General features: G+C 40.8%; 1 protein-coding gene across 1 annotated transcript in view; it reads right to left on the bottom strand.

Moving 5' to 3' along the window:
• Nucleotides 1-481: 481 nt before the first annotated feature.
• Nucleotides 482-21607, bottom strand: part of LOC111146632 (TNF receptor superfamily member 11b) — a 28727-nt gene continuing 7601 nt past the window's right edge. Inside the window, exons 2-5 of the mRNA XM_022502265.1 lie at nt 9416-9785; nt 5562-5753; nt 3472-3696; nt 482-1687 (exon numbers count right to left, since the gene is read on the bottom strand). Coding sequence (XP_022357973.1) covers nt 1299-1687; nt 3472-3696; nt 5562-5753; nt 9416-9785 — 1176 coding nt within the window. The 3' untranslated portion in view covers nt 482-1298. The remainder of the gene's footprint in view (nt 1688-3471; nt 3697-5561; nt 5754-9415; nt 9786-21607) is intronic.

Below are 21607 nucleotides of genomic sequence, written 5' to 3'. Positions count from 1 at the left end.
TAATTACATCTACAAAAGCCCTTTTTCTAAATAAGGTAACATTCAGAGGCTATGATGTGAAGATATTTTTGGGGAGCTTCATCATTAAACCCAATACCCCACCCTTCCAATTAGTTTCTTAAACTAAATAGTGTCAGTTTCCATTACTTGCAACCAAAAAAAACCCCAAAAAACAACCAAAAAAACCCCTCTAGTTTGGTCTCTCGGTGTTAGCCATGTAGTCGTAACTGGTTTGTAAGACCTCTATACTAAGGTTGACTTCAGAAATTCTCCAATTTCAATGTAGTAAGAGTTACTTTGGAATTTATTAAGAATTCAAGTTTCTGCCTTCCTCTTCAGTTTCTCAATAAATTGGTCCAGGAATCTGCATTTTTAACACTTCTCAGGTGGCCCCAATGATAAAAGAACAGGGAAAATTGTGGAAGCTCAGACCCATTAACATCCCTTTCAAATAAAAGCAAGAGGAAAACCAATGAAAAATAACTTGAAAACTTTAATGATGTTGTTTAGATAGTAAAAACATAAAATCTTTTAAATAAAGTACATTCAACTTCTCAGAGCATCTAATATTCAGATAATTTATATTTCATACACTTTCCAACATTAAACAATTGACTAAATAATGCGTTTTCTATAAAATGACATTACAGCTTATACAGGTAAAAGTATATCCCAAAAACACTCCACACAGGAAGAATGGCAGTACCTATTGAGAAATGCTATAAACTTTCCGTTAAAAAATATATTTTATCTCTCATTTGTCATAATAATAAACAGAATATATATTTTTCTTCCTAAACTTGTCATACACGATTTCCCTTTAGGATGATAATATGTACAAACCTTATATCTGAATGAATATAAATAGAAATACTGTAATAGTGTTACAGATATATTAGTAACTCTTACAGAAAAAAAATATGGCTTTCTAATAAAAGCCTCTAGCACAGCTGAAATCTCAAAGCTATTTAAGTTAGACATTCCCATATTTAATAAGGCACAATGGATCTCGTTTCTTATTTCCAGTTGAATCACTGTGAGCAGTAATAAGAGAAAATATAGTCAGTAGATACGAGACCAGATCTATCAGTTGGATAAACTATTTGGGGTTTATCTAAATTTTAGGGGAGATGTTCGTTCTTTCTCCACACCATTGTTTCTTTTTGCGCCTTGTGGCCAAATCTAGTCCTTGGTGATGAGAAAGAAACCACTGCATCCCCCTCAAGTGCCTGAGAAACAGTTTACTCATTCATTGGATCTGGTCCATTGTGAGGAAATAGCCCAGTGGCCATTTCCGGTTATAAGCAGCTTATTTTGACTGATTGGACCTGGTTCCCTATCATTTCTAAAAACAGCTTCTGATATAATCTGTACATGGTGAAGCTATGAAGGAACCTGATGGTCTTCTTCAGGCTCTGAGTGACAGCTTTGGGGAAGTGGTATGTTTTCAAGTGCTTCAGTGCATGCATTAAGGCCTTCAGGGTGTCCTGGTCGCCATTTTTTATTCTCCACAGGCTGAGCAGCTTCAGAATCTGCTCGCTTGATTTGCATGCCTTCAACGTCTTCTCGATGTCTTCTACTGTGACTTTCTTCCCCGGCAAGCTTTCCATCAAACTGCGGAGCTGCTCGAAGGTGAGGTTTGCGTGCCCAATGTGCCGCTGTACGCTGTTTTCACACAGGTCGATATCTGCATCAAACAAAAGCCCGAAGAGACAGTCACATAATGTATATTTTAAAGCCACCACCACAAAATGACTGTGAGGCAGAAGGAGGTTCTCCCAGAATTTCATAAATTTATTTTAAGGATAATCTTCTCTTTCCTTTTTATAGGAAGGGGGAGGCCGAGGGATGCTAGGTATTTGTGAGAACTGAGTTGAATATTATTTCATGTTAGAAAGGGTAAAGTGCTTTATGTATTGTAGGCATCCAACAGAGCTTTGTGAAAAGCCCTAATTTTGGAAATGAACAGTAGAAAACTATAGACCATCACTCTCAGTTTTCTAAGAAAAATTGGAAAAATTAAAACCATAACATTTCAGAAAAATAGAAATAAAGTATTCGACTTAGCCATTTTGTAATATGAACTTTCATTAGCAGATATCTGATATACAACCCATTTGAAGAATTAGGTGTGACAAATGGTCTTTAATAAATAGGGCCAGAGAATTACTGTGGAGGAGGAGGAGGAGATCTGAAAAACCCAACAGAATGGGGACAAACAATGGTAGGATTCATATGGCCTAGAGAATATTTCAATAATGAGCTGGGACATAAATGTAAGAGGGGGTATCTAACACTTCCGTTAATGACACGAGTCATTTACTGTCTGTGAGCCCTAAGGCAAGTCAGTTCATCTTTTTGGGCAGAAATGTCCTTATTTATAAAATAGAGAGTTTGGCCCCTTCCAATTCTAACAGTCTCTGTTTCTCTATCCTACCTTCCCCCCACCCTTTTTTTTTTTTTCCTGCTTCAGGGCTAATTATACTTTCAAAGAATACATTTTTTTGCCAGGGACATAAGAAAACTTTACTCTGCACAAGTGAAAGTCAAAAATCTTAGTCTCCTAAAATAATAGGCTTCAGTTTCAGATATTTGAGGCTTTTTGGGAAGTGTAGGATTCTTCAGTTATCCAACTACAGGTAAAGAGCAGATGGGTTTCTCACGGATACTGTCCACATTACGGAAATCTTCCTGCCCTTTTTGGCAGGTGCTCCCAGTGCTAACTGAAGTCAGAACTCTTTGCACTGTATATCCTAAAGCTTACCGTCCAGTCCACACTCAAAGAAACTTCCTTTTCCCTTTGGATTCTTTCCCATCATAACATACACACACACACACACACACACACACACACACAGTTTCTAAAGGAGACTTTTTAAAATAAAACTCTAGAACATGAGAAACCTTGGTTTCAACTAGCCCTTTTCTCTAAGAAACACTTTACAGACCTCATCTCATTAATCCTCACGCTATAGGCTATTAAAATGGTAATTTTAAAATAGGCTATGTCGTGAGGATTAATGAGAGGACATCTGTAAGACACTTGGAGGCCTCTGGAGAGAATCACCAAATAAATACAAATAAATACAACAGAGCTTCTTGGTGGAAATGCAAGATAAGATCCAAAGTGTGTAAGGAACATCTATGTAGGCCAGAGAGGATGTTAATGAAACCACTACAGGATCTAGAGGTGGAATTCCCGAGGTCTAGTCTCGTAATTGAAATGGACTGTCTCTTGCTTCAGAGTGTTCAGTGTACTTTAAAGAGCGGCCGGGGTGTGGAGGAGATGAGAAGAAAAACCTTGAGGCCACTCTAGGGATAGCTTCTACAACATCACTTGGCAGAAACGTTTTAGTTCAATAATTCCCAAAGGGAAACATTGTTCACACAACTAAACAGATGCACAGTCTTCTTGTTTATGATAAATGGGTGTCTTTGATTTCTTGATTTGTTTATTTCAGGTTACCCTACCTTGGAAGATCTTCTTGACCATATCTTGATCTTTGTTTTGATGCTTCCATAACTTCAGGAGCTGGAAAGTCTGTTCTTGTGAGCTGTGTTGCCGTTTTATCCTCTCCACGCTCTCTGCATTTACTCTGGTGCCCGGCAAATTGTCAACCAGGACGCTGAGCCAATTAGGGGTGAACTTTGTAGGAACGGCAAACCTGAAGAATGCCTCCTCACACAGGGTAACATCTAAAGGTGGGAAAACCAAGATTTACTTAGCAACTGGATTCCGGGAGGTCTAGTGGCCAATAAATAAATAATTCCAACCCAAGAGGGAGTTTTCCCAAGTTGAATGTGTTAGAACGTGAAGTTCAGATAAAATCAACTCTCTGTTGGCTCGTCTTAGTGGCAGATTGTCAACCCAATTGCGCTTATGTCCTCTCTAAAGTTCTTTTAGGGCATTGAAGGGAGAGAATTTAACGAATGTCTAATAGAAATATTTCTATAAACAAATTGCAGCAAAAATTCTATGACTCGATGTACACGTTTACATATTTTAACGTAAATATTAAACATCCTGTTAAAGGGTTGCCTACCATCCACAACTTACTTCAAGACCAATGTCAAAACAAATATAATTACGGTCTTTCGAGGAGTGTGAAAAGTAATCTGGAGTAGTGTACTGTTTTCTGCACACATGTAAACACAGAGTTCACCTTTGAGAACAAGGGTGGATATAGTTGTAGAAGCATACATTAAGTGGGGAAATAATCAACACAAAAAATAGACCGTTAAGAAAAGAGGTACAATGGCCTGAGTGTCTGGGTAGATAGAGTCTGTTTATCTCAGGGATTAAGAGTTTGTCTTCAGGGCGCCTGGGTGGCTCAGTGGGTTAAAGCCTCTGCCTTCCGGCTCAGGTCATGATCTCAGGGTCCTGGGATCGAGCCCCACATCGGGTTCTCTGCTCAGCAGGGAGCCTGCTTCCTCCTCTCTCTCTGCCTGCCTCTCTGCCTACTTGTGATCTCTGTCTGTCAAATAAATAAATAAATAAATAAATAAAATCTTAAAAAAAAAAAAAAGAGTTTGTCTTCAGATTCATCAGACCTGGGTTTGAATTCTGACTGTCACTTCACCACCTACACTGAACCTGAGCAAACTTCACAGTGTTTTTGTGAAGATTAAAGTTCCTGTAGGAGAGGTGCCTGGCTCATAGTGAGTGGTTAATGAATGATAAGAATAAAACTAAGAATGAATTAAATAAGGAGAATGTTTAAAGTTAGAACTCGCCCCTCTTACCACTCCTTCCCTCATTCCATTGTTTGAATAGGAAAGCAGAAAGGCTAAATGACTTGATGAAGATTCTGATTACAGGATGAAAACTTGTTGGAACTGGGTGTGAAACTTAAAAATACTCAGCCCACATTCCTACGTTTCAGATTCTTCTATGTCACACGCGAAGATGGTTGGGGGGAGTCAAGCTAGTTAAATGATATAAGGGAGGTCATCTTCGGTGAGATGCACCCTTGATGGAAGGTCTGAGATTAGTCTAGTGGCACGAACGACACCACTGTGGGAAGCATCCACATAATGAGTGTGGAGCTGGTGATACTTCCTGAACACAGAGTTTAGGACAACCAGAGAAATCAATCGCTTCCGTGCAGTCGAGGCAGTGACACCCTAAGTAACAAAGAGCTTTGCCTTGTCTGGTTTGTTACTAGTTTATATCATGATGCTTCTTAGTTGCCAGATTTTATCCCTTTTTGGGGGGGGGGCAGTTTTTAATCTTAAAAAGTAATAAAAATGCATAATTTACCAAAAACTCTATAATTTGGACTGATAATGTGGCCTTAGACGTCATCTTTAACACCACCTCTTTCCCAGTGGGTAAGATCTGACTTAGGTGTAAAGGGAGAAAGTCAAGTTTGGGAACAAGATCACGACAAGGTGAGACCTCCGGAGAGGTGTTGACTTGTGGCATTAGCGATGCCGAGAACAATCTTAGCTGACAGACATTCAAGAATGGAAAAATAAGAGTTTCATTAAGAAGGTAGCCAGAGGGTCTTGCATTCAATTCAGAGGGGGGTACAAAGGCCGACATCTTAAAATATAATTACCTATTCCACATTTTTGAGTCGGTTCACTGTTTCCAGAACATACATTGTCATGAGTTGCATTTCCTTTCTGAATTAGAAGGAGACCAAATGCACCGCAGTCTGTGTGTTTTCTACAGGGTGCTTTAGATGACGTCTCATTCGAGAAGAACCCATCTGGACATCTTTTGCAAACTGTATTTCGCTCCGGGGTTCCTACAGAAAATACCAAGCAATTTAGCACCTTCTTCTCAAACACTTTTCACAGCAGACTGTTCCTCTTAAGACAGATTTGGAAAGACTTTTCACTTGGTTTTTACTACTATTACGTTGCCCAGAACTTCAGGCGTTTTTCACTTCATTAGAGACCGAAACTTCTACAGTTAGGAGCCCCCCAGGCAGTCTCCCTTCCCTGTAACACATACACAAGTGTGTTTTGCCATTACCTACAGAACACGAAATGAGAGGGAAGGAAAGAGTAACGGTGTTCATTTGTTCAGCCTCTGCTGTAGCATGGGTGAGGCCTCATTGTCAGCCAGATTCTTCATGCATTTTTTTCTGGAAAATCGTGAAGATAAGGGCTGCCTGTCTGCTGTCCTGTCATTCTTTGCAATCAGTACCCACTGAACACTGGGTTGTTAAATTTCATTCGGTGCCTCCCGAAGTCCTGTCTTTCCTGAATCCTAATTGTGAAGCAACTTGTAAGTATGCTAACCTTGAGAAGTAAAAATTTACAACCTTATAATAAACTTTTGAAGGTGGCCATAAAGTTGGTCACCAATTCAAAAGCGTAAGCCTGCCGTTAAGCTACCCAGTAAATGGGAGATGATCTACTGTTTGCTTAAACTATTGAGTTTTAAAAGAGCAGGGTCATTAAAATTTCAAGGAAGGGTGATTGCAAGGGTATTTTATTGCATGATGGAAAGAGACCTGATAAGTTTGGAGAACTCGCTGGTAAGAAAAACTTGAACCAGTCAACAACTGAAGATAAATGCCCTCAAACCCTTGACTCTATTGTGCATGGCTGGATTATACAGTACAGTGTATTTGCATATGAAAATACCTCCATCTAGTGTAAGCTACTTGAACAGATGCAGACTTCAATATTCAAATGTAGCTTTTCCAGCCAATTCTGGCTCAGGCGAGATAACAAATACAAAAGGGACAAATGAAAGCTACAGAAAGTTAATAAACTTCATTTATTAAAAATTCAAGCCTCCCATCTCATTGTATCAAGACCAGAAGAAAGAAAGAAAGAGCAAAAATGGTTTGGTTCTAGTTTCAGCTCCTGCTTCTTCTAGGGATGGATGATGATGCATTGATCAGTAAAAATGACAAAGGACTGGCAGGAAAAAAAAAGAGGAAAGGGCAAACCATGGTCTGAATCTTTCCCACGTTATTTCCGGCATGGCAGTGACATCGTATAAAAGAAGACTTTACACAGAAGTCTAATTTTTTTGTCTTGTTTAATACTTTCTTACTACACCTCCCTCCTTCAGTGGGATCCAGCTGCACACCAGGTCCTACAATATCAAAAGCGGAGGTATTTGGCGAGGACTCCATAGTATTCTCACACTGCAAACACGTTGGGAATCAGTGGACTTGGCCATCTGGATCCAAGTCTCCCTCTGCCAACTACCACATGTTCTGGAAAGCCAATGGCACAATGAAGAATCTTATCATTCTTCATATACATGCTGAAGGCTTGGGTCTCGCCATACATCCCACGAGAAGGTCAACGATATAAGACATTCTTCCAGGTAATGGAACTTGCAAAGTTCTTTAACAAACAGAATCCAAGAGTAATGGAAGGTAAAGTTTCTGAAAGTAGGCGGGAGGCTTTCCACAATGACCCTTCTGAATGGGACTTCCCTCTTTCAGCATTGTTAGAACTTTCCATAGAAAAAAAAAAAAAAAAAAGATTTATCCATCTAAGTGAATGAGTTTGCCCTTATTAATATCCATGGAAACATAAACCTGTCAGGCAAAGTGGGAGATACCATAATGAGAAGAGGTGCTCTGCTCTCCTGTTGAGAATGCCACCATGCCAGCCGTACAAAAAGACATCGGAATGACAGGACACACAGAATGGAGCAGGTAAAACATAGAAAGGAAACAACCTGACTTCAAAACAACAGCAGCAAGGAATGTTTAACACTTTTTGGAATAACGCTACATAGTCCTTCCTTCTCTTTGGACTGGAAACTTCTTATTTTCCATGAGAAACTCTGTTCTGTGGGTTTTTAGGGAAGGAGAGGTAAGTAAGCCCCACTGTGATACCACAAAATAAAATGTATCCCTTTGTCTGTCTTCTGGCTGCCTGCTGGCTTCATTCCCCACACAAATTCTCATGCTGAAGTGAGAAGATTCCTTCCCATTTCCATTATTTTCCAAATTTTTCTAGTTTCCAAACTAGAGTCCCTGCTTAGTTAATTTTTCTGCAATATACAATGACTGAATTGAATTAAATGGATTTGGTTTTGTTGGGTGAGTTTGACTCCCTACAATTTGGTTTAGATTTTGAAACCCAAAGCATCAGTATCACCCATTTCTCTCTGAAATACTCATGCCAGAGACATTTTAAGGGACATTCATGCAATTTGTACCTCCTGTAATTATTCTTACCTGATTCACAACTTAGGAAACAGAACAGACTTCAACTTTTGAGTGTTTCCTTGGTATGTCTTTAAACCTAAAGTATTTGTCATCGAATAATTTAGGCTCTGTGTATCACAACTTCTGAACGCTAAAATAATTACAAAGAATTAGCGTCCTCTAAACCAGTGCTTCTCCGCTAGGGGTGATTTTGTCGTCCAGGGGACAACTGGCAATGTCTGGAGATATTTTTGGTCATCATGACCCGGGGAGGAGTGCTCTTGGCATCTCGTGGCTAGAGACCAGGGCTGTTGCCAAACATTCTACAATGCACAAGACAGATGCCCACAGCAAGAACTATCCAGCCCCAAATGTCAGTAGCACTGGGGGTGAGAAACACTGTTTCGTACTTAGTAATCAGAATCTATACTGGTTACTACTTCCTCCAGAAAAGTGGAAAAAAGAAAAAAAAAGGAAAGGAAGTGAATATTCTGAATTTTCCCAGGCCACGGGAGGATACAGACTACACTGAAGCTTCGTGAATGTGGTAGGAAAAAATGTGCGTTGCAGCTTTAAAAGATTCAATGCACACTGGCCTTAACCTCAGCTGTTCAAAATGCAAAAAGAGAAAGTACTTTGTTTGTAGACAAGTACTGACTATTGGCTTGACAATCTGTTTTGTCTAAGATAAAGAATGAGCTCCTTTTAGAGATGCTGTGGGTCTTTATCCTCGCAGACACTCGACGCCCATGCCAAGGGAAGAACCAGCTTCATTTTTAATAATGAAATGCCTTTCCCCTAACCATTCTCATTTTTTACATAATTAATTATAACTCCTCATTGTTAGCACTCCAGAGCCTCATTAATATCAGCCTAATGACTCTCTTGGTATCAATTATCATTTCTGATGTTTGTCAAAAAGCACTGCAGATTGAAGCTATCCGTGCTGAAGGGAAGCCCAGAAGTATGTATCAACTATAAACAGTGCGACTCCGAGTGTGTCCCTTTGAAAAAAAAGGGCACTCCATCACGCATCTCATTAGAGAGCCATTCGCTGCATTGGAGATTTGCTACTAAATTGCCCCCAGTGGCAAAGTATTCCTCTTAGAAATGGTCCCTGGGCAGCAAGCCAGCCACATAGGATGCACCTAGCAGGTTCTATTACCTCTGCAATTTGCTATCCTAGAATATCATCAGGACAAAACCGTTCCCTTAAGCTCTCAGTACTACCTGACTCTGTACGATCGCATTAATTTTGCCGCACGTCGAAAGCCGATGCGTACCAGCGTGCAGCACTCCAAACCCGGGGGGGCAGCTCCTGTGCTTCAGGCAGAACTCGACCTCCAGGTAGCGCCCTTCCTCACACTCGCACACCCGGTTGTGGGTGCGATTGCACTCCTGCTTGACGTACTGGAGCTCCTTGCACACCGGGGTGCAGTACAGACACTCGTCGCTGGTGTGCCAGCGGTCTGTGTAGTAGTGATTCGGACAAGGGGCGCACACGGTCTTCCGCCTTGCCGTGCAGTGCTGTTTTAGGGAGGTGCCGGGAGGACATTTGTCACACATCAGCTGACGAGAGGTCTCTGGGTCATAATGAAGGTACTTTGGAGGAAAGGTTTCCTGGGTGGTCCATTTGATGGAGATGTCCAGGAACTAGGAGAGATGGAAATGGGGAACACGTTAGCATGGAGAGAGGGTGGCTCTTCTGTGCAAAAGCGTCGTTCGACTCAAAAAGTCCTTTACTACCTGAAGCCCCATTACCTTCCTGCCTACAGGGCTGCACCACAGAAAGGAAGTCCAGAAGCCCTAATTCTTGCATCAAGCAGCTTAATCTCAAAGACCAAGATGGGGGTGGCAACACACATCGTATTTAAGTAAACCCAGGCTCATGGATGACAGGACACTTTATCTCCCTGGATTTCAGGATTATGTCTAGATTAATGAGTTGTATGAATTAGTGGTTCTCCCAGAAGCTATACCAGAAACTCCTAGACTCCCTAATTGAAATGCAGACCTCTACCCATTCTGATTCCACAGGTATGGAGCTGGGATTTGGGATTTAAAAAAACAAAAACAAAAAAACTCCTGCAGTGACTCCAACGCGTGAATCCATACTCAATGACTATTCTTTCGTTTATCCACTTCACAAATCCTGAGCCCTAATTATGTGCCAAGATCTGTGCTGGGCAATCAGAATGCAGCAGTAAGTAAAATAGTCAAGAAACCCTGTGCTGGTGTAGTGGTGGGTAAGAGAATAAATAACAAATTACAGAGAAATTACATGTTTAGAAGGTAAGTGTTGTACAAAAAAAAAAAAAAAAAAAGGCAAGACAAAGAGATTGGAAACATGGGAGGAGACTAACAACATTTCAATGGGGACATCTTCGTAGCTCTCTTTAGGACTAGATATCTCTTTCACTTTTTCCATTCTAAGAATGATGTGTGAAGATGCATCATGATTACATTGTCATCCTGGCCATTCATTCATTCAGTCGTTCAATCATGCAGCAGCTAGGCACTGAATGCCTACCAGGAGTGCACCAGGAATATGCTGGTGAGTGAGACATGTGCCCTGTCCTCATGGAGCCTGCAATTCACGGAAAGATTCCTAGAATTTTAAGACGAATATTTCCTCCAGAACATCATATGGCCCAGTCTTGACTCTTATAGGTAAATGATGTAAGAGTCTTGACTCTTACAGATCCAAGAAAATTAAAGAACCACCTCTTTTCACATTGATTGAAAAAAACCTCAGGGAACAGGCAGGGTTTCTGAAGTTTCTATACTTCTAGAATAGAACTTTCTAGAATAGAATTTTTTATTTCGTGGGTGAGGGTGCTTCTTGGGAGAGCAGCTCCAAATGGGTGCTCCATTTCGTATTCTAGATCTTCAAGGGAACACGGAATTCATTCTTCACACTAATTACAGAAATCACGCGCTCAGAAGAAACAGTGTTGTTTGTGTGTAGGGTGTGGTTTATTTGTTTTTTTATTGTTTGTTTATGGTACGGGGATCAACATTGACTATTTTCAGGCTGTGAGGAGGGGCAGACCAAACACAATAATTTTTTCCAAACTTCTCTTCTGTATGGAACACAGGAAATCTCACAGAAGCCCCTTGACCTGCAAAAGCATGTGGAGCTAGGGAAACAGCACTCCCTTTTGAATTCAGAGTGACAATGGTAAAGAATGGCCCTTTTCATAAACATTTTCATCTAATTAATAATGCATTCACTTCTTACTGGAACACAACAAGAGTGTCAAGGCTGACCAGGCCTAATATGGGCTGATAAACCAGAAGAAAAGAACAAAATATCTCACTTCAGACCATGGATCTTGGAACCAAGAGTCCTGTGAGGTAAAGGACTCCTAAGCAACAAAAAGAATACAACACAAAATCAGGGCTGCCCCAGGGAGTCTTCTCAAGACACCCTCATGATCTGAGGGTTTCTAGGGAAAATATGTTCTTGAATTTCCCCGGGGCTTTCTATTGACTCAAAGTTCATCGACATTTGGAGAAAGAAGAAATAAACCAGTAGTGGCTGGAAGCTGGTTTGCTCTGAATCTTTCAGAAGTATGAAATCTATCCATTCAACACACATTTGGTGAGCACCCACTGTGTACCAGGCATTGTAGAAGGAACTTGGTGTATAGTGGGACACAGAACAAAGATGGTTGTTGCCTTCACAGTCTGGCAAGGGGTAGATGGTAAAGAAGTGAAGAAATAAATAATCACATGGGAGCCTGGGTGGCTCAGTTGGTTAAGCGACTGCCTTTGGCTCAGGTCATGATCCTGGAGTCCTAGGATCAAGTCCTGCATCAAGCTCCCTGCTTGGTGGGGAGTCTGTTTCTCCCTCTGACCCTCCCCCCTCATACTCTATCTCTCTCATTCTCTCTCAAATAAACAAAATCTTTGGGGGCGGGGGGAGAAGTAATTACAAGGAGCAATCAATGTTTCGAAGGAAACTGAGCAAGATGGAAAAGATTATGCTACCTTCCTCAAAGCCCCTTGTGTGAATTTGGCTTAAAAATTTCTAAAATCTTCAAGGCTAGGGAATGAAGTTTTCCCGATGCAACTTGCAGACACATGGAAACAAGGAGGAATGCTTTCTTCTCTTGCTGTTCACCTTTATTTCCTGAAAGACCATTTTCAAAGGTTATGTCACTTTCAAGAGCCTTGACTCTGAGGTGCAAAGAGATGCCTTTGTCCTCTGTGCTACTGCTGAGTGAGCACCACCTTGGTAGGACTGGAAATCCTAAGACTTCCTCCAGCCTGACTCCAGCCTGACTTTCCCGTTTTAACATGGCTCAGTTGTGCCCATTTACTCCTCAACTGACTCTTTCCTCCCTTACCAAGAAGTGGTGAGCATGGGATGGGAACCACCCACCCCCACCCCCAGATGCTGCTTGTGTTCCTCACTGGAAGGAGCCACACAAATTGAAGATCTGACAAAGAAAGCTGATGCAATTTATATTTTTCTAGGCAATTGGACATGACACTGTTGGTTTCCAGAAACCATGCTTTGGAAATTCGTTGCCATTTCTTCAAAATACAGGGAAGTTGAGGTGAAAGGTATCCACAGAGAAATAAAAAAGGTTGACTTAAGGATTAGAGAGCAATTATATTAGTGAAGGTAATTTCTCCAAGGCCACCACATGGGATTTTCATATATATTTTTAAAAAATCAGAAAGCCTTGAGGAACTGCAAAATAACTTGTTTTTAGCAACTTCTATTGGGCCTCTGTGTTTTAGTTGAAAAATTTCCACTTTGGTAAAAAGACAGGACTGTGTGGCCAAAACTGGACGGTGAGGTCTCAGTTTCTGGTTAGCCCCAATTCCTGTACAGAATTTCTGGAACCAGTTACTGGACAGAGGATGGGCAAGATCAATAGAGCTGTTCATCTCGGTCCTGTCTCTCACTTTCTTCAGCATTTCCTGGAAAAGCAATGGAAAAGATGCCACAGAAGGACACATCATCTTAACATCGGCTCCATCTCCCTTGTCAGCTGACAGTGTTTAAAATCCACGAGAGTCCAAAAATGAACTTCTGTGTAAAAGGCATAACCACTGATGAACATCGGCAAAAGCTGGGACACATGGGTAGGTGTGTCTGCGGAAGCCTGAAGTGCTTTCTGTAGAAGGGGCCCCTCTGTTTGGGGTGTTTTATGTTTGGCTTTTAGAGAATAATTAAATGGGATTTTTCCTCTTTATTTTTTTTTAAAGATTTTATTTATTTATTTGGCAGACAGAGATCACAAGTAGGCAGAGAGGCAGGCAGAGAGAGGAGGAAGCAGGCTCCCCGCTGAGCAGAGAGCCTGATGCTGGGCTTGATCCCAGGATCCTGAGATCATGACCTGAGCTGAAGGCAGAGGCTTAATCCACTGAGCCACCCAGGCGCCCCATTCCTCTTTATTTTTTCTCTCTTCCTCCTCCCATTCCTTATGTGTCCATCCTTTGGTGTAGACCGCTTGTGCTTAAGGGCATCTGGGAGTCCTCCCATCTAGTGCTCCCCACCCCTCGTTTTCCTGAAGCCCCAGTGCACCTTTCCTTGAAAGGACACTTAAAGCACCATCTATGATGGCTTTGTCTTTTTCCTTCCATTTTTAATGGTGGACAGTGGTTAAAAGAATTTTCTATTTCAACCCAACCATCTTTCCTCATCTATCAAATGTTAGTAGAGGATGGTGGTGAGTAGGTTGAATCAGTTATTCTCTAAAGCTTTTTCTAGCTACCATTCTAATATTCTGTGGTTTGGAGTGCCTGGGTGCCTTTAGCTCAGGTCATGATCCCAGGGTCCTGGAAACGGAGACCCACATCAGGCTCCCTGCTCAGCAGAGTGTCTGCTTCTCCCTCTGTTCCTCTCCCCGCTCATGCTCTCTCTCTCTCTCTCTCTGACAAATACATAAGTAAATAAATTATTTTAAAAAATATTCTGTGGTTTGACAGCATCCAATTAGCTAATAGGCTTGGAAACAAATGTCTTGCTTTAACTCCCTTTCTACTTCTTGTTCCACTGTTTTATTTGTGAAACCACTTTGGAGTGGAGAGGAGAACCCTCTTTTCCAATCTCCACTTCTCACACTCACCCATGCCTTCTACTCCCTCTGTAGAACCAGCAGATGCCCCAGTGACCTGAATTCCCAGCTATCCCTCCTCCTCTGACATGCCATCTTTTATCCGCTTACCATAGAGTTGGTCCTTCATGAAAAATTGTATGTTTGTTTCTGCATCTGTTTATGCTACTTGTATATATGTACCTGTATGTGCTACAGTTGTAACAATCCTTAGGTAATTCAGTTAAATATTATGTAAACTAATCAACATGGGTGTGAAAAAATTATTATTCTTTTAGGAAAATGCTTTGAGAATGACTTGATAAAGATGAGCCACAAAGAAGCAAAAAATAAAAAAATGTGCTATAGAATTTGGAGTCTCTGAGACAACTGTAAAAACAAAATCGGGTAAACATCTAGAATAATTAGTTTGTTTCATGAATGTTTTTAAGTGCCAAAATCGAAATGGATGGGCCATACATTACAGAACAGGGTTTTGTAAGAAAGACAGCATAGGACTTCAGGTAGCAAACACAGATTCTTTAGCCTTGGCGAACTCTCAAAATAGAGGTGAATGAAAGTTTAGTTAAATGTTTTAGTTTATGATACATGTGTATAGTTTTTATTGTTAAATGTTTTGACTGATTTTATTTCTTTTTAAAGATTTTATTTATTTATTTATTTGACAGACAGAGATCACAAGTAGGCAGAGAGGCAGGCAGAGAGAGAGGAGGAAGCAGGCTCCTTGCCGAGCAGAGAGCCTGATGTGGGGCTCGATTCCAGGACCCTGAGATCATGACCTGAGCCGAAGGCAGAGGCTTAACCCACTGAGCCACCCAGGTGCCCCTTAACTGATTTTCTTGTTAATCGTTTAACTCTTAGTCGCAAACATAAAATTTCAAATTAGAATTCTCAATATTTAAGAGGTAGAGTGGTATAGTCATGTATGGGCAAGTAACAAAAAAGGACAATATGAAGATGGAATTCTGTTTGTGTATTCCATTCTAACATATGTGCATCAAATCTCTACTCTGTGGTAGGCAGTAGAGTTAAAAATAACCTTTATAATATTTTGGTTTGTGCCTACATTAGAATGTTTTATTATCATTAAGTTTCTACATTAGAATGTTTTATTATTATTATCATTAAGTTTCTACCAGCTATAAAAGTGAGTCTTAGAATGAGTAAATAACTGTCCCAGGTCCCAGTCATTAGTGGAAACAGACTTCAAACCCCGAGCATGTGCCATATAATACTGTTTTTAGTCATTCTTTAACATTTACCAAATACTCTCACTTATGCTGTAACCTTCATGCATATTCTAGAAGTAAGACTTGATGTGCTTATTTTTCATTTAGACTGAAGAGCATAGAGTTAGGAGATCACAAAAGATCAACCAAAGCCTTCCTGAACCAAAGCCTTCCTGAAGTCCAAATGAACTGACATTGACTTTTGTTCTTTCTATGAAGACTAGCACTTACTGGTCCAAAGCCACTGAGACAGAAATTTCTCAGATGATGATCTGACTAGAGCATTCTACTGGTGTAAGCTTCGTCCTAAAGGGCAAAAGAAAACGCTTTTCTCTAACAAGTTTATTTTTGCATTACGCAATGCAGCCAATTCCATACTACCAGGCTCGCTCTCTGGTATACAGAACCATGAGTGACCCAGTGGGTTTCCGTTTATGGAAAATTCATTAAAAGGAGCCCATGCACAGCTTGAAATAACTACTTGGTTTGGGAGTTCCTTTTGTGATCTCTCGTCATGATCTTTGCCACAGAGAACTATTTGAGGACTATCCAGAGTTAGGTAAACTTCTGGTCAGTTTAGAAACCATGCCATTTTACAGTTCATCTTGGCCAAGAAGGAAGACATTCAGGATACATATCATGGTGAATTTCCTAAAGATCTCTTATAGTATAAACTATAAATTTTATTTTTTATTTTATTTTTTTATTTTAAATTTTTTAAAAATTTTATTTATTTATTTGACACAGAGAGAGAGAGATCACAAGTAGGCAGAGAGGCAGGCAGAGGGAGAGGGGGAAGCAGGCTCCATGCTGAGCAGAGAGCACGATGCGGGGCTCGATCCTAGGACCCTGAGATGATGACCTGAGTCAAAGGCAGACGCTTAAGCAACTGAGCCACCCAGGCGCCCCTAAATCTTATGTTTTAAACAACTGTTTTCCTCTGAAGCTTAGTGTATTTGATTTTCTATAGTCTTATAGTGTAGTAGCCCATTCCTTTTCTCCTCCATTCCTTAAATAATTCATTGATTCATTCAGCAAACACTTCCTGACACCATTACTATGCTCTAGAAATAGTGCTAAATGATGGAGTTGAACATTGATCTAAAACCCCAGCCTAATGTAAAAATCTCATAAATCACTGCAAAGCTATTGGAAGCAGAAGAGAGGAGAGAGAGGATCTAGAAAAGACTTGGCAGAGAAAGGTCAGAAATTATGAGGGACTGAAGACAGGTACTGGTGACAGAGGAGAGGAAGAGATAGATAGATGTTGGCTGATTGCATGGGGAGTGTGTCCTAGAAAAAGCAATGGAAGAACGTGCCCATGAATTTGAACTATTAGATATGTAGTATTGCCATTAATTACTGACACCAGGAGGAGAAGACAGATATGGAGAAAGAAAATGAATTTAGATTGGAACATCTTCCGTCTATGAGACTCAAGTGGTGTGTACTAAATGACTGGATATATGTATTGAGAATTTAGGACAGAAAGGCAGAGAAACACACAGGTTTCAGGGTTAGCAGCACATACATGGCTCTAGAAGCAGAGAGTTCAGATGGCATTACCCAGGGAGACTGCATAGAAGCATAAAAACACAAAACTTAACCCCAGAACTTATGAACATACACAAGATAGGATGAAAAAAGAGGAAGTAAAAAAGGTAGGAATATCACAGTGTTTTGGAAAGAATGCTAAATGGATAATTTAATAAAGTCTAGAGTATATAGCTTCGCCATTAGTTCAATGTTAATTAAGAAGAGCGCTGTTAGCTCAAACTTGCATTTAGACTATGAATACCAGGGTTCCAAACTCAGTCTGACCACCAGGTTTCATAACCTTGAACCACTATCTTACCTCTAAAATGAGAATAATCGTTATTTGAACTATGCCTGTACAGTTGTTGTATTTCAAATGAATAAAAGGAGAGGGGCGCCTGGGTGGCTCAGTGGGTTAAGCCTCTGCCTTCAGCTCAGGTCATGATCCCAGGGTCGTGGGATCGAGCCCCACATAGGGCTCTCTGCTCAGCAGGGAGCCTGCTTCCCCCTCTCTCTCTGCCTGATGCTCTGCCTGCTTCTGATCTCTCTCTGTCAAATAAAAGGAGGGACACAGATAAATTTGGTAAAGAATAAACTTCCAGACAAATAGGAGGCATTATTACATGTACTAATTACATAGAAGGTGGGAAATGGGAATTTTGAACCAGACTTATTTCTGAAGACATTTTGACGTTTCTTGTTCAGTAGGAAGTAACACACTTACGATCGCCAGAAATTGACTATTTCCCTATTCTGATTTCTTTTGTAATTAGTTTCAGTATCGCCCCAACTGGTGTCATCTTCTTGGTCTATATCAAATGTTTGCAAGGCAGTGTCATGCGGCTGCTTAGAGGGGCCGAAGGGAAAAGTATTTGTCTCCGTCCTCATATGCGTAACATGGTACCTTACGCATATCAAGTATTCAATATATCACATTTAATTTTATTCAACTCAACAGATACACTGAATGCCTACTATGTGTAATTAGGATTCCTGGGGATGATATATGCCCACAGACAAATATTCAACATGTAAATTTGCAAGAACAATCACAAAATCTGAAATTTTCTCATCTATAAAATGATACTGATGACAAGTTGCCTCAAGGAAAGAAATTTCCAAAGCATCTTTCATCTCACGTGGCATTTTGAGGTACCGTCCATTTGCACGCAGCTCCCATTTTCAAGGCGAATGTAGAAACAAAACGGGTCGTTCATCTGAGAGGTTTATCTGCTGCAGCAAGTTCCCCACCTAAGGCTCTCCCACTGCTTAATAATTTTCACAATAGCCGGTTGTTTGGTGGAGGATTAGGTCTCTACGTCAGAAGCAGGAGCAAATGAATTAAACCTGTTCATCTATACAGAACTGATTTGCTGTCAACAGCCAATGCGAGGAAAACGGGAAAAGAAACCCAAGGAATTATGATTTATTAGATGAATCGCTGAGCCACATTCTACACTATTTGGCTTCCCTGGGGGCTGAAGAACTGTCTCAGGTAAACTTCAACTTGAAATGCAATTTTTCGTTGCCGTCAGAAGTTTCCTTTGGCTGTTTGAAGCCTTTTAAGTTAGTGAGCAGTACCTTATTTATATATGGAATCATCCAGAATTATCCGGACAGATTCGCTGATGATGTCTTTGGTGTTTTGGAGTTGTTTTACCGACAGCTAACTCTGACAGATTAACAAATGGAAAGAAAAGAAAAAAATCTCTGAGGAAAATGAACTAGCAATACACGTGAACTTAAAAACTTTCCAAGAAAGTTACGTAGAAAGCTCACATGCTTGGGCCCCCGGCTTAATATCTTTTTTTTTTTTTTAAGATTTTATTTATTTATTTGACAGACAGAGATCACAAGTAGGCAGAGAAGCAGACAGAGAGAGGTGGAAGCAGGCTCCCTGCAGAGCACAGAGCCCGATGTGGGGCTCGATCCCAGGACACCAGGACCATGACTTGAGCCGAAGGCAGAGGCTTTAACCCACTGAGCCACCCAGGTGCCCCCCGACTTAATATCTTAATAGTTCTTCTCTTGCATTTCTGCTAATCACCAGATTTGAGATTGACCACTAATTCTGAAAAGTTCAACTCAACAGCAGAGCAATTTCTCTATAATTATGTCCGTTCAGATCCACCAAATAAGCATTATGTCCAGGTGTTCCAGCTACGGTCCCTGGCGTTTGGGGCTCAGAATTGGCAAGACATTTTAGTATGTTGATAATTTTGAACATCAGTATTTTAAATTCCTTTTTATTTCTACAGTGCTTTTCTTCGAAGGTACTACATTACTCACATCATTTCATTCATCTCTTTGGGTTGTTAATGATCTGGATTGAGGTCCAATCAACATATGGTTAAGGGCAGCTGGTGAGAAAAAGTTAGGACTGAGAAGCTGTAGTGATTGGAACAGAAACTACAAATAGAAATGGAACAAAACAGAGTGTGACTTAAACATGGAGGGATTCACCGTGTGCCTCCAACATGGGAAATTCCAGAAGCTCCAGGTGGTATGGGAATAATAATAGCTTAGTGCCTTATAGTATGACCTACCAGGCTCTATTCTAAACCCTTTCTTCACATGCTAATATCATCCATCCCCTCCGCCAACATCTGATGAGAGAGGCTGATCCCTATTTTATAGATGAAGAAATAGTCTCAGAGAAGGTCAGTGATAGGTCAAAGGTCACTGAGCTAGCACACATGTGAGCTGGGATTCCATCTAATCCTATCCAAATCTAAGCCTTTAACAAGATATGCTTGTGTCTGGAAACTTGCAGCCTTACGAAGGAGCTAGGCATATAAATAACCAACTGAACACAATATAAAGTTCAATAAGATCTATCTTTTACCTATCCATCTTATCTGTGTACCCATCTTATCTGTCTTCTACCCTCCTTACCTACCCTACCCTCATTCCTTCCTTCCTTATCTATCTATCATCTATCTATCATCCATCCCACCATCTATCCTGCTGAGTAAATTCTTCTCCCTCCCTTGTCCTGAAATGCAGTGGTTCACATAGGCCCTCCGGACGATGGTTCCCTGAAACTGAGTGGTACTTCAGAAGCAGTAGCTTCTGGGTAACGCACCCTCTTGAACGTGCTCTCCTTCCTTTTCTGCCTTACTCTGCTTTCACTCATTCCTCCTTCCCTAGGACTGCACTTTCCAGTAAGGTACTAAAACGTGTGTATGCCTCATGCTGTGTTTCCTAAGGCATCTGGGCTTTGAACTCATGCCCAGTAAGGAGGCCAAGGCACTTAATTTCAAAAGAAAAAGACATGATGCTCCCACTGAAGCCAAAGGAGGAACTGCAAAAGGATGAAAAACACATTAGATTCACTATGCCCAAAGATTTGACCCTCGCAAGCCCCATCTGGGGTTCTCTTAACCTCAGCTGAGACGAGATCTCTCAGTTTGAAGGCACACACGGAAGCAGGGCTCCTGCGGAAGGATATTTTGTTTCCCACTGGCCTCAGCTACTAGATGGAAATGCCTTTAGGACAAAAAAAACTCAGCTGGGTTACCCTAGGGAAAATTTCTTCTCCTCTTGGAACCTCAGTTTCTCCATCTATAAAGTAAGACTAATCTCCACAACATAGCATTTTTTATGAAAATAAAGTGAAATATTGTGTGTGTCTTCCACATACTATACATATCCTAAGAATCCTTAGTTTCTTCCTATTTTGTGATTTCCTTCTTTGGCTCAGCTTCAATGCGTAGATGTTGTCCTGATGAAAGATGGCGGTGGCCCTCTATGAAGGAGGGTCAGTTGGAAGCAATGACGAGAAAAAACACGATCCCTGTTTCTGTTTCTTATTCTCACATAAAAGGGTGTCTGGTAAGTTAAGTACCTTTTGACCTTTCCATTTTGCAGCCTGGCTAAGCTTTTACATATTTTTAGTTCCCTGAATTTCGAATTTTCCAGCAACAGAAGAAAGAAGAGGTCCTTCCTCATGAACACTTCTAACAGTATCTTTGATGAGGGAGTTTCAACTAATAGTTCAACTGATAATAATAGTTTCAACTAGTAATCTAAAATCATAGATCAAGCACTGTGATTAAATGCTCCTGCCTCTCAATGATCTAATATTCCTGGGGTCTGGGTACTGAGTGAGTTGGGACTGGCTGGCTTTTATGCTGTGCTAATAAACAACTTCAAAATCTCAGTGATTTAAAAATAACAAAGGTGGGCGCCTGGGTGGCTCAGTGGGTTAAGCCTCTGCTTTCGGCTCAGGTCATGATCCCAGGGTCCTGGGATCAAGCCCTGCATCGGGCTCTCTGCTCAGCAAGGAGCCTGCTTCTTCCTCTCTCTCTGCCTGCCTCTCTGCCTACTTGTGATCTCTGTCTGTCAAATAAATAAAATCTTAAAAAAAAATTAAAATAAAAAATAAAAAATACCAAAGGTTTATTTCTCACTCATGCTATATTCCTAGCGGGGCCTAATTAACATTGTCCTTTGTCCAGGACTTAGGATGATAACACCACTAATATCTAGAACGTGACTGGTTTGATGTGGAGGAGGAAAAGAGGGGTAAAAAAAGTTGGGGGAGGGGGTCATATGCCCACTTTAGTGCTCTAATTTGGAGTGACATACCATTTTAACTCACAAGTCAATGGCCAGAGCTATTCGTCCTCTCCCC

Source organism: Enhydra lutris, unplaced genomic scaffold (assembly GCF_002288905.1).
Source record: "Enhydra lutris kenyoni isolate GAN:26980312 unplaced genomic scaffold, ASM228890v2 scaffoldscaffold14, whole genome shotgun sequence".
Lineage (NCBI taxonomy): Eukaryota > Metazoa > Chordata > Mammalia > Carnivora > Mustelidae > Enhydra > Enhydra lutris.
This window is presented reverse-complemented; position numbering and strand designations above follow the sequence as displayed.